Below are 14,767 nucleotides of genomic sequence, written 5' to 3' on the forward strand. Positions count from 1 at the left end.
TACTATCCCCTTCCCTCTAAAAACAGGGGGTAGGGGGTGGAAGTGGGGCCAATGGAGAGAAGGAAGTTAAATCCTGGAATGGTCACAAGTAAGAAGAAGTTGAATGATATTAAGCTGATCTCCATTTGTTCACATACTCTCATCAATAAAAAATTTCAAAGAATGTATTGAGTTACAAGTTTCCATTTATCAAAGGTTAAGAATAGGAAAAGAGAATGTTAAAAGTAAATGGTACAGGGTCATAGCAAATGAATTCTAGCTATTCTCTCAGTTAAAAATCATACTGAGAGAAAAAGAAAGAAAGAGAGAGAGAGAGCTCAGCAAGGGGCATGGGTCTTTGAAATTGGGAAGACCCAAGTTCAAGTTCTGATTCTGAAATAGTGTATGTTGGCTATGTGACCATGGATAAATCACTTAACTACCCAGTGTCATACATAACTAATAATATAAATTAAAAATGATGTGTTGGTCTGCATTGGTAAAATACGTTTCTGTATTACAAGTCCACATGGGATGAAAATATATTGTAATAATGATAGTGGCTTCTACATGGGAATTGTTACAATTGTGAACCACAATTGGTTGTTATCTTTTGTAATCTAAGAGGATCAGAATGACATCACTATATAAGGGCTACTATATAATCTGTCCAATCGTGACTTATCAAACTAAGAACAGTACAACTAGGAACAGATATCAAGTATACAACCCATTTCCATCCAGAGGGATAATGGAGTTAAAATGAAGAATGAGACACTTTTAGAGGTAGTCAATATGAAATTTTGTTTTGCGGGACAAGGCATATTAAATTTATTAGGATTTTCTTTTTTTTTTTATTGTTCAATGGGGAAATAAAGGAAGAGATAAATACTGGTAGAAATAAATGATTTTTTAAGAGAGAGACAGATGATAAAGAGGTAAAAATTTTAGAAACAGAGCTATTTTCTAATTGAGTATAATAGAACCATATTATAAATGTATATCAAAATAACAAATTTCAATCATCATTACACAATGAACAGTCAAAATAACAGTAGCCAAAGAAAAAAGAGTAGATTGTAAATGAAAATTTAAATGTTGTCCTCAAAATTTTCATTTTTTAAAGTTTATATTTGAAAGTTTAGAGGGAGAGGAAAGAATAAGGGATAATAATCACATTCAATGAAGAGAGAAAATTCAAAACTATAACAAAATTTACATGGCACAAATTAAGGATAGATATCAAGTATTTAGGAGCAGGTAAGTTGTACAGTAGATAGAGTGCTGGCCTGGATTCTTCATAAATTCAAATCTGGCCTCAAATACTTACAGCTGTGTAACCCTAAGCAGTCACTTAACCCTTCTTGCCTCAGTTTCCTTATCTGTAAAATGATCTGGAGAAGGAAATGGCAAATACTTCAGTATCTTTGGGAAAGAAAGAAAGGAAAGAAAGAAAGAAAAGAAAGGAAAGAGAGAAAAAAAGAGAGAGAACCCAAATGGGGTCGCAAAGACTTGGATACAACTGAACAACAACTTCAAATATTTAAGCATTTATTCTTAACTATTTCTTTACCAAGAAAAATACTGATTCTACACTTCTGTAAATTTCTAAAATTTAAACTTTTCAAAAGTTTCAGACTTAAAACTTTTTTTTTTAAAGTTTTTTTGCTTTATTTGCATGTTTTACCTCAGTAGCAGTGCTACTGAAAAATCTTTAATGTTTTATATACTTTGGAAGGCAAAGAAACTAAGTTCTTTGCCCATTACTGAAACATTTTCTAACCATAGTAGCTAACCAAACTAGTAACAGATTCACAATAAATACTTTCTTCAGTCTGCCTTACAAATCTATAGGGAAGAGAGATGGATAATGATTTCCATATAGGTATTTGCAAATGACAACCAGCATTTAAATACTTACCACTTTAAGTGGCATTATTACAAAACAAGACTGCAAAATTATTGATTTACTGTTAGAAGAAATCTCAAAGGTCATCTCTTAGAAAGATCATCATTACAAGTAAGGAAACTAAAGTTTAATAAATGACTTGCCCAGTGTGACAGAGATATTAATCAACAGAGTTCAAGTAACAGTGCTAAAAGATAGAGCCATCCATAAATGCATTTGTTAGTAATGACTTAAGGATGATCCTAATCAATCAAGTTTTCATAAATCTAATCACAGAGTTATTGAATATTTATAGATAAGCTAAGATTAAATATCCAGTAATTTCGTTCACTTACAAACACCTTATTTCTGCCAAGATGCCTGGAAATCACAAAGGATTTTAACGTTTCTGAGAGTTTACAATGTAATATGACCTCCACTAATGCCTTGCACTGAAGTGATAATTTTGGAAACAGATTGAGATTTTACAGTAACCACAGAATACAAAAGATCATAAGACAGGTGTGAACTATGGCTAATTGGACCTAACAGAAACAAACACCAAGCAAAAGTTCTCAGTCAAGTACTGGTGGTGTTGATATTTTGTACCAATTGCAAGATTAGATCAACAACATACCTAGATTTGTCTTTAGATTACTATTTATGACCAAATCTCAGAGAAATATCGAAAATTTTTTCCTGATTTGCAAAAACTTATCTGTCTCCTGCACTTATCCAAATTTTGTCCCCTTAAACACATATGCAAATTACCAATTAGAACGAAAATATCTCTGAAAGCAATGAATTCAATTCCATAAAAATCAGGATCACATTTATGCTATAGGGGTGTGAAAGTTTCATTTACTAGACTGAAATTTTAGGGGTTTTGGAAGCATTTCACTATTATAAGTCTCCCAAGTAGGCCAATTAAGTTTATCAAGTTTAATTTATGAGTAACATTCTATGTTTATATAACATCTATTTTTTATTTCCGTCTCAAATTTTTATATCAATACTGAAAATTTTTGTAGTCATCTTTGAAGCCTTATTGTTAGAGGATGAAAAGTTTTTTGGGGAGGGGAATCAAAGTGAATATTAGTAGCTAAAATAATATTCGGTACTTCCTAAAGTATTTCATTTTTATTTTTCCTCCAACTCAATAGTTTTGGTGGATCTCATCTTCTTCACAAAACAAACTAAGATAGACTTCCTTCCAAAGATTTTTAGTTACTGAAATTAAGTTGGTTCAAAGGAGCTCTAAAAATAAAATGCATATAATGTTTATTCCTAAAAAAATATGATGATGATGTAGACCTTAATGATCACTAGTCTCTTTGGGGAAAAGAGTACAAATAATTAATATGCTTTTCACAAAGGTAAGTTATAAGGGTCAAGAAGACTCTCATCCAAGTTTCATCTCAGTTTCCTTATATGTAAAATGAGCTGGAGAAGAAAGGGCAAACTCTAGTCTTTGCCAAGAAAACTCCAAAAGTTGTCATGAAGAGTCAGATAGGACTGAAAATAACTGAACAACAAGCTATAGGGTATCCCACATCAGTAGCTAAAAAAATATTCACCCCTATAGTTACACACTGGAGACTCATGAAAGGAACAATGACAGAGAGATACCATTAGATCTAATCATGTTTTACCTCAGTAGCAGTGCTCTGATTAGCTCCATTTTCCAACAAATATTTCACTACATCAAGATGATTCTCTTGAGCCGCCATATATAAAGGAGTGAAGCCATTCTGAGGATAAAGAATAAAATGAGCAAAAAAGATGAAGTTTTTTCAATGCATTAACAAAGATTAAAAAAAAACTTTCTATACCAAACTATAGAAATGAGATAAATATTGCAGAAAAGTATGTTTAAAAAGGTAAAGTTGTCCCATGTATATCTTTATCCCTATACATATGTATACACACACATACCACATACATGATAAAACATAGTCCTTATTAATTGTCTTCTTCATGAAGGTGTCTGAGAGTATTTCTCCAAGATGTATATGTGTCGTCATTTTTAAAATCAGTAAAGGAAAGGTATTTTCCAAAGCCTCCAAATAATAAACCAGAAGCAATTTCTTTCTCATAAGATAGCAAATCATTATTCTTTAATACCACAATATTACTTATCACATGTAAGCTAGTGATAGGCAAAACTAATAATGTTTTAAATCTAATAGAGCAATTTACACTGAACATGCTGTCAATTTTCCTAATAAAAACACCTGTGAACTTGCTTTATTTTTAAGTATTGGTCCATAAAAATCCCCCCAGAATTGCAAGACTTGAATTTGGGATCAAATTCAAACTTCTTTATTTTATTTTTTGGCAAAGTATCACATCCTCATTCAAAATAGAGATGACTCTATGACTTTATAAAAACGATTAATAAGACTCTCATAAGCTAATTTTTACAAAACCGTACTGATGACTTAAGCATAAATAATTCAGAGACATATGGATAAAATTTCCCATGTTATTCCCATGGATTCAAAAAATTAAAGGAAAACATTGGTAAGTAATGAGAGTTTTTTTGTTGTTGTTACTGTTGTAATAAAGGTTTTATTTTCAAAACATATTCATGGATAATTTGAAAACACTGATCCTGCATAGCCTTGTGTTTCAGATTTTCTCCTCCTTTCCTCATTCCCTCCCCTAGATGGCCAGCAATTCAATATATGTTAAACATGTTAAAATATATGTTTAATGCAATATGTGTAAACATATTTATACAATTCTCTTGCTGCACAAGAAAAAATCAGATCAAAAAGGAAAGAAAATGAGTAAAAAAACAAAATGCAAGGGAACAACAACAAAAAGAGTGAGAATGTTATGTTGTCATCCACATTCAGTTCCTACAGTTTTCTGTCTGGGTGTGGATGGCTCTCTTCATCACAAGATCATTGGAATTGGCATCAATCATCTCACTGTAGGAAAGAGTCACGTTCATCAGAATTGATCATTGTATAATACTGATATTGTCATGTACAATGATCTCTTGGTTCTGTTCATTTCACTTAATATCAGTTCATGTAAGTCTCTCCAGGCCTTCCTAAAATCATTCTCCTGATCATTTCTTATAAAACAATAATATTGCATAACATTCATATACCACAATTTATTCAGCCATTCTCCAACTGAGGGGCATCCACTCAAGTTTCCAGTTTCTTTCCACTATGAAAAAGTCTGCCACAAACATTTTTGCACATGCAGGTCCCTTTCTTTCCTTTAAGATCACTTTGGGATACAGGCCCAATAGAAACACTGCTGGGTCAAAGGGTATGCACAATTTGGTAACTTTTTGAACACAGTTCTAAATTGCTCTTCAGAATGGCTGAATCCATTCACAACTTCACCAACAATGTATTAGTGCTCCAGTTTTCCCACATCCTTTTCTTTTCCTGTCATCTTAGCCAATCTGACAGATATGTAATGGTATCTCAGAGTTGTCTTAATTTTCATTTCTCTAATCAATAGGGATTTAGAGCACCTTCTCCCATGATTAGAAACATCTGAAAAATGATTGTTCATATCCTTTGACCATTTATCAATTGGAGAAGGGCTTGGATGCTTATAAATTTGAATCAATTCTCTATATATTTGAGAAATGAGGCCTTTATCAGAACCTTTAAATGTAAAAATGATTTCTCAATTTATTGCTTTCCTTCTGATCTTGTCTGCATTAGCTTTGTTTGTACAAAAACTTTTAAACAATATAATCAAAATTATCTATCTGGTGTTCAATTATGAGTTCCAGTTCTTCTTTGAACACAAAGTCATTCCTTCTCCACAGATCTGAGATGTAAACTATCCTATGTTGTTCTAATTTGATTATAATATCACTCTTTATGTCTAAATTATGAAAGGTATTTTCTATTTAGATCTTTTCTTGATATGTGGTGTTTAGGTGTGGATCGAGCCCTAATTTCTTCCATACTAGTTTCCAATTTTAACAGTTTTTGTCAAGTAGTGAGTTGTTATCCCTAAAGCTGGGGTCTTTGGGTTTGTCAAATACTAGATTGACATAATTATAGCCTATTTTGTCCTGTAATCCTATTCCACCGATTGATTACTCGATTTCTTAGCAAGTACCAAATGGTTTTGATGACTGCTGTTTTATAATATAGTTTTAGGTCTGGCACAGCTAGACCAGCTTCATTAGCATTTTTTTTTCATTAATTCCCTTGAAATTTTTGACCTTTTATGCTTCCAAATGAACTCTTAAATATTTTTTCTAGATCTGTAAAATAATTTCTTGGGAGTTTGATTGGTACGGCACTAAATAAGTAGATTAATTTAGGTAGAATTGTCATTTTTATTATATTCACTCAACCTACCCATGAGCACTTGATAGTTTTCCAACTGATTAGGTCTGACTTTATTTGTGTGGAAAGTGTTTTGTAGTTGTGTTTGTATAGTTCCTGACTTTCGCTTGACAAATAAATTCCCAACTAGTTTATACTATCAACAATTATTTTGAATGAAATTTCTTTTTGTATCTCTTGCTGCTAGACTTTGTTGGTAACATATAAAAATATAAAAAATATATATAAATATATAAAAATGCTGATGATAAATAGAAGATAAATATCTTGTATCCTGCAATTCGGCTAAAGTTGTAAATTGTTTCTAATAGTTTTTCAGTCGATTATCTAGGGTTCTCCAAGTATATCATCACTTCATCTGCAGAGAGTGATAATTTGGTTTCCTCATGACCTACTCTAATTCCTTTAATCTCTTTTTCTTCTCTTATTGCCAAAGCTAACATTTCTAATACAATATTGAATAGTAATGGTAATAGTGGGCAGCCTTATTTCACTCCTGATCTTATTGGGAATGTTTCTAGTTTGTCCCTATTATGTATGATGTTTACTGATGGTTTTAAATAGATGCTACTGATCATTTTAAGGAAAAGTCCATTTATTCCAGTATTCTCTAGTGTTTTTAATAGAAATGTGTATTGGATTTTATCAAATGCTTTTTCTGCCTCTATTGAAATAATCATATGTTTTTGTTAGTTTGGTTATTGATATAGTCAATTAGATGCTAATAGTTTTTTGAATATTGAGCAAGCCTTACAATCCTGGTATAAATCCTGCTTGATCATGTTGTATTATCCTGGGAATGACTTTCTGTAATCTTGTTGCTAATATTTTATTTAAGATTTGCATATCAACATTCATTAGGGAAATTGGGCTATAATTTTCTCTGTTTTCACCCTACTTGGTTTAGTTATTAGCACCATATCGGTATCATAAAAGGAATTTGATAGGACTCCTTTCCTTATTTTTAAAAATAGTTTATATAGATTTGGAGTTAATTGTTCTTTGAATGTTTGGTAGAATTCACATATAAATCCATCTAGCCCTGGAGATTTTTTCTTAGGGAATGGATTAATAGCCTGTTTTATTTCTTTTTTCTAAAATGAGACTATTTAAATAATTTATTTCCTCTTCTGTTAACCTGGGCAATCTATATTTTTGTAGATATTCCTTAATTTCATTAAGCATATCAAATTTATTGGCATATAGTTATTGCTCTAATTTCCTCTTCATTGATGAAAAGTTCTCCTTTTTCATTTTTGAGACTAACAATATGATTTTCTTCTTCCCTTTTTCTAATCAAATTAATTACAGGTTTATCTATTTTGATAATTTTTTCATAAAACCAACTCTTAATTTTATTTATTAATTCAATAGTTTTCTTATTTTCAGTTTTATTAATCTCCCCTTTTATTTTCAAATTTTCAAATCTGGTATTTAATTGAGGGTTTTTAATTTATTCTTTTTATAGCTTTTTTAGTTGTAAGCCCAATTCATTGATCTTCTCTTTCTCTGTTTTATGTAAGGAAGCATCTAGATATATAAAATTTCCCTTTATAACTACTTTGCTTGTATCCTACAAATTTTGATATATTATCTCATTATTGTCTTGGATGAAATTATTGATTGTGTCTATGATTTCCTGCTTCATCCATTCATTCTTTAGAATTAGATAATTTAATTTCCAATTAACTTTTGGTCTATTTTCTCCTGGCCTTATATTGCATGTGATATTTATTGCATCATGATCTGGAAAAAATGCACTTATTATTTCTGCCTTTCTGCATTTGATTTTGAGGTTTTTATGCCCTAACACATGGTCAATTTTTGTATAAGTTCTATGAACCACTGAGAAAAAAATAAACTCCTTTTTGTCTCCATTCAATTTTCTCTAAAGATCTACCATACCTAACTTTTCTAACACTTTGTTTACTTCCTTAACTTCTTATTTATTTTGTGGTTTGATTTATCTGGTTCTGAGAGAGCAAGGTTGAGATATCCCACTAGTATAGTTTTGCTGTCTATTTCTTATTGCATCTCTCTTAACTTCTCCTTCAACCCAGTTATGCTTTCTTTCCTTTCCCTCTTCCCTCCTCCCCAGTATTTTGCTTTTGATGACCACCTCCCTCAAACAGTTCTCCCTCTTTAGAATACCTCCCCCTTTTTTATACCTTTTACCTAATACTTCAGTTTTCCTTTCTATTAGTCTTTTTCTTTCTTTTCCCCCTTTCCCTCCCACTTCCCTATAAGGTGAAACAAGTTTCTCTGAAGCCAAATATGTCTGTTTACTCTCTTAGAGCTAAATCTGATGAAAGTAAGATTTACACAACACTCGTCCCCCTCCTTTCTTTCCCTCAATTATAATAGGTTTTCTTTGTTTCTTTGTGAGATGTAATTTCCCTTATTTTACATCCTTTTTCTTCTTTTTCCAATACGATTACCTCTTCACCTCTAGTTTCTTTTTCATATTATCATAATAAAACCAAATAATACCTCCATTCTCTAAGTATAACCATAACAGAAATATAGTTCTCAAGAGTTCTTTCCTTTTTGATGTTTTTGATGCTTCTCTTGAGTCTGTGTTTGGAGATCAAATTTTTTGTTCAGTTCAGTTCTGGTCTTTTCATTAGAAATAGGTGAAATTCAGCTATATCATCGAATATCCATCTTCTTCCCTAAAAGATAATGCTCATTTTAGCTAGATAGTTTATTCTTGGCTGTAATCCAAGTTCCTTTGTCTTTTGGAATATCAGATTTCAGGCCCTTCAATCCTTTAAGGTGGAAACTGCTAGGTCCTGGCTAATCCTGATTGTGACTCCTCAGTTTTTAAATTGTTTCTTTCTGGGTGCTTGCAATATCTTTACCTTGGTGAGGCAGTTATAAAATGTATCCATATATTCCTTAGTGATTTAATTTTGGGGTCTTTTTCAGGAGGTGATCAGTGACCCTTTCAATGGCTATTTTACCTTCGGATTCTAAAATATTGGGGCAGTTTTCTTTTATAATTTCCTGTAATGTCTAGGTTCTTTTTTCGTCATGGCTTTCAGGAAGTCCAATAATCCTTAGATCGTCTCTCCTAGATCTGTTTTTCAGATCAATTGTCTTTCCTAGGATATATTTCATATTTTCTTCTATTTTTTTCCATTTGTTTTTGTTTTTGTTTGATTCTTGAAGTCTTATTGAGTCATTTGCTTCCATTTGTTCAATTTTAATTTTTAGTGTACCTTTTTTAGCTCTGTTTGTAATTGACCAATTGAAATTTTTTGTTCATTGAATTCTTTTTCTATTTCACAAATTTTGTTTTCACTGAATTAGTGTCTTTTTCATATCTCCTTGCCATGATCTCATTTCATTTCCCCATTTTTCTTCTAACTTTCTTTTAAGATTCTTTATGCAATCTTCCAAGAAAGCCTTAGGAAATGGGGACCAGCTCATTCCTCCCTTTGGGACTTCATCTGGAGTCCCTTTGCCTCGAGGAACCTCAGGATTTGAGATCTGTTCTCTCTCTCCATAAAATCTGTCTATGGTGAGAGTTCTTTTTGTTTTTTTATTATTTTTTTTAAGTTCTGAGGTCTGTTCAATTCAAAGGAGAGATACTTACTTTAATTTGCCCTGGGGCATTTCTGCTGATTGATTTCCAGTGGTGGGTAATAGCAGCAAAGTTTGGCATTCTACCCAGGCTCAGTGGTTTACAATTTGCCTTTTGTAGCAAATCTGCCAAATCACCTGCTTGCAATTAGGACAGAGTAGTCTAAGAGGCTCACAGAAGATTCCCAGATACATGGAAGCTGAAATGCTCTGACTCTTTGCCCCAGCTCTGTGCCCTGGTCTACCTGTGCTTGCCAAACTGTTTCCCTGCCTGTTTGAAACAGACTTTTTCTGAAGTTCTTCCAAAGTATCTTCTTCTGGGAATGTGTTGTACTCCAAATATTTGTGGATTCTTTGACTCCAAAATCAGTTTAGAGGCCTAATTTGCTGTTAGTTTGAGAGAAGGTCAGAGAAGGTCACAGAAAGTTTTGTCTGCTCTCTGACATCTTGGCTCCACCACCTCTTGGATCCACCCTCACGAGGGTTTTAAGAAAACGTGAAATGCTTTGTCAAAACAAAAATGTATCTAGATTCACTTTTCTTTACCCCAAAGTAAAGAAACACAACTGTTTTTAGAATAAAAAGATAACTTATTCAGATGAAGAAAGAGCAGGTCTGGTTATGAGGATTGTAAAAAAGGAGAAAACAGAAGCCAGATGTTGAAAGAGAACAAAGTCCTGGATTAGGCTGGGAGATTTGAAAGTAAAAAGAAAATTTACCTAAATCTGAAAAGTTACACAGTGGATAAAATAAATAGCCTAGTTAAGAGGAGGAATAGCCACAGCTAATAAGTTAGCTAGTGAGAAATATTAAAAAACAAAAAACACCACCATCACCAGATTAGTTAGTTAGAGGAGCCTAAGAAAGTGCAGGAAGTTAGGATTAGAAAAATCCAGGGGAGGGAAGAAAAAATTCAGTATTGAGAAAAAGACTTGTGTGAGTATAAAAGAATGTTACTTTACAAAGAATGTTGTGATTCCATCGGAAGTATAAACTTTTAATAGACTAACTTAATCTGATGCTTTATCTTTCCTAAAAGGAGTTGTGTAAACGGACTGAGAGAGAAAAATAATAGAAGCTTGATGGTTGGGAGGGACAGAAAGTCAGTAAGTGGAAGAAGACTATTTACAAATAGACTGAGAGCTGAAATGGCCTTTAAAGAGCATCTAGTCTAATCTTATCAGTTTTCAGATAAGAAAGTCTCATATAGGAAATGACAACTGATATTTGCACCCAAGTATTATGATGCTAAAACTTTCCATTGTACCATAATGCCTTTCTTGACAAAGGCATAATGTAGAAAAAGAACAATAAATCTCACACACACACACACACACACACACACACACACACACACATCTAAGTTCATCATCATGTGTGTTACTCATAAAATGAATGTCATAGAGCTGACAATAAAGCTTTTTTTTATTTATTGTCATTGTTAAACCAGAGTTATGTCACTGGAGAGCATAAAACATTTCTGCCTCTAGAAACTTGGATAGAGCATGATAACATTTGAAAACAAATCATAAAATTTTATATTTTGCAAAAGCAACATAACTATTGGGATGAGTAGTTCTATCCAGAAGTATCCCCCAAAACAGTTTGAGTATTTGGAGCTGTTTTTCTCTACTATTCTGGTCTTGGGCATATGATTTAAATGTCCCTCCTTTGAAATGTACTGGCAAAATGTATAGTAAATTCTAAGTTATTTAATATTTCTTATGTGGGGACAATACTAAAAGTATTATTTTAATCAATCATGATTTAGTAAATACTGACATTAATTTTAGGATAACTAAATAACCACTCTTGTTTCTAAAATTATGGCCACATTTTCTTTGAGGTTATTATTATTATTTTTTTATATTTTATTTTATAATAACTTTATATTGACAGAATCCATGCCAGGGTAATTTTTTTTTTTTTACAACATTATCCCTTGCACTCGCTTCTGTTCCAATTTTTCCCCTTCCTCCCTCCACCCCCTCCCCTAAATGGCAAGCAGTCCTATATATGTTAGATATGTTGCAGTATATCCTAAATATAATATATGTGTGCAGAACTGAACAGTTCTCTTGTTGCACAGGGAGAATTGGATTCAGAAGGTAAAAATAACCTGGAAAGAAAAACAAAAATGCAAGCAGTTTACATTCATTTCCCAGTGTTCTTTCTTTAAATGTAGCTGCTTCTATCCATCCTTGATCAATTGAAACTGAATTAAATCTTCTCTTTGTCAAAGAAATCCACTTCCATCAGAATACATCCTCATACAATATCGTTGTTGAAGTATATAATGATCTCCTGGTTCTGCTCATTTCACTTAGCATCAGTTCATGTAAGTCTCTCCAAGCCTCTCTGTATTCATCCTGCTGGTCATTTCTTACAGAACAATAATATTCCATAACATTCATATACCACAATTAACCCAGCCATTCTCCAATTGATGGGCATCCATTCAATTTCCAGTTTCTAGCCACTACAAACAGGGGTGCCAACAAACATTTTGGCACATACAGGTCCCTTTCCCTTATTTAGTATATCTTTGGGATATAAGCCCAGAAGTAATACTGCTGGATCAAAGGGTATGCACAGTTTGATAACTTTTTGGGCATAATTCCAGATTGCTCTCCAGAATGGTTGGATTCGTTCACAACTCCACCAACAATGCATCAATGTCCCAGTTTTCCTGCATCCCCTCCAACATTCATCATTATTTTTTCCTGTCATCTTAGCCAATCTGACAGGTGTGTAGTGGTATCTCAGAGTTGTCTTAATTTGCATTTCTCTGATCAATAGTGATTTGGAACACTCTTTCATATGAGTGGTAATAGTTTCAATTTCATCATCTGAAAATTGTCTGTTCATATCTTTGATCATTTATCAATTGGAGAATGGCTTGATTTCTTATAAATTTGAGTCAGTTCTCTATATATTTTGGAAATGAGGCCTTTATCAAAACCTTTAACTGTGAAGATGTTTTCCCAGTGTGTTGCTTCCCTTCTAATCTTGTTTGCATTAGTTTTGTTTGTACAAAGGCTTTTTAATTTGATATAATCAAAATTTTCTATTTTGTGATCAGTAATGGTCTCTAGTTCATCTTTGGTCACAAATTTCTTTCTCCTCCACAAGTCTGAGAGATAAACTATCCAATGTTCCTCTAATTTATTTATAATCTCATTCTTTATGTCTAGGTCATGGACCCATTTTGATCTTATCTTGGTATATGGTGTTAAGTGTGGATCCATGCCTAATTTCTATGGCCACATTTTAAAAGACCACTAACACCATTTAGATATTGTAGAGGTGAATCATACATCAAGAAGGGAAGTGAGACCATATGCCCTTCAAGGTTCCTTCTAGCTCTACGTGTCTATGATTTTAAGTTCAGACTAATTAAAATTATATCCTTAAATATAGCATTAGTGTGCAGCTGCAGAGCTTGTAAAAGACAATAAATACCAATTGTAGTTACAAAAATAAAAAACTTTTATCTGTTCTGGAGGTGTTAAATGGGTCAAGAGAACAAAAGATGAGATTATCCCCTTTTGTCTGATAACCAAGGAGTCTTTTAATTAATGCATGCATGTGCCCAAATTTCCTCAGCTTAGCAGGAGATAATAAATTTCTGACTTGCGAACATATTACAGATTGACTTACTATTTACACGCTAAAGGTCTCCTTACTTTAATAGATAACATTTTACCTTGGTAACAAAATAGAACTTTAATTGATAATGGTAAAAATTCTTAACCAGTGGTCTATGAATAAATTTTGGACGCTAAGGGTGTGGCAGCATGAACTTGAATGCATTTTTAATATCTTTATTAGGACAGCTAGGTGGTGCAGTGAATAGAGCACCAGCTCTTAAGTCAGGAGGACCTGAGTTCAAATCCAGTCTCAGACATTTAACACTTGCTAGCTTGCAATTGCCTCAGGGAAAAAAAAATCATGAACTTCTAAATGAAATTTAGCATTTTCTTTAGTTGTTAAAAATCTTATTCTGAGAAGAGGTGCATAGAGTACATATGGCCCAAAAGGCTCATGATATAAAAAGACTACAACTCCCTACGTAAATGTATTTCTACCATTCAAACCTTCTGATAGAAATCCTACATTCTCACTGTTCCTAATCTAATTTCTCACATCTAGACTACTGAAGACCACTTCTGTAATGACCTTCTTATTACTTAATCTTTCTATGGTCTACTATAGCCTGCAAACCAATTTCAAATTCTTCCTAAATCACTGCTTTCAACAATTGATCATCCTATAGCCTATCAAATTAAATTCAAATTCTTTGGTCTGGCATTCAAGGCTGTATGTATGTTAATCCCACCTTGTTGTGGGATTGTTGTGGGATTGTTGTGGGATGTTGTGTTAGTCTAAGAATTTCATTAAATTCCATATTCATTCTCCCCATTTACTCCTACTATCTGAGCATTTACTTCTACTATTTGATTATCTCATATAAGGCCTAGATTCAAAGAAACAGAAGCAAATGAATCACTTCCAAAGGCATAGTTTCCAACCATTATATATCCTCAGTACTGAGAAAGCCATGTCACTGACTGGAGGGCTTATTTGCCATCATATTACGAAATTTCATTTTGAAAAATTAAGAATTATATTATGAAAATTATTAAAGTAATCTACATGTCTTATTACATTTCAGTCCCTAGATGGAATAGTCAGAATAAATTAATATTGTACTTCATCACTATTCCCTTTCTTACACTGTTAATCTATATACATTGAAGAAATTGGGATCAATATTATTATTTCATTCTTTACACAGGAAAATTTCAGTTTACATTTTTTTCCCTTCAGGCTAAATTCCTATGAGGAAACAAATAATGCAGTACCAGGCCTATTTAACCACCTCTAAGTCAAAAATTTCTTCTCTCCCTGTAGGATCCTCAGAGCCTACTCTTTTTGATAGCTAAGTAAACAGCTTAAAAGAGTCAATGAAGCAGCCCAG

General features: G+C 32.7%; 1 protein-coding gene across 1 annotated transcript in view; it reads right to left on the reverse strand.

The window, feature by feature from the left end:
- Positions 1–14,767, reverse strand: part of ANK2 (ankyrin 2) — a 381,624-nt gene that overhangs the window by 185,219 nt on the left and 181,638 nt on the right. The window contains exon 5 of the mRNA XM_051967124.1: positions 3,520–3,618. Coding sequence (XP_051823084.1) covers positions 3,520–3,618 — 99 coding nt within the window. The remainder of the gene's footprint in view (positions 1–3,519; positions 3,619–14,767) is intronic.

Source organism: Antechinus flavipes, chromosome 6, assembly GCF_016432865.1.
Source record: "Antechinus flavipes isolate AdamAnt ecotype Samford, QLD, Australia chromosome 6, AdamAnt_v2, whole genome shotgun sequence".
In the NCBI taxonomy this organism is placed as follows: Eukaryota; Metazoa; Chordata; class Mammalia; order Dasyuromorphia; family Dasyuridae; genus Antechinus; species Antechinus flavipes.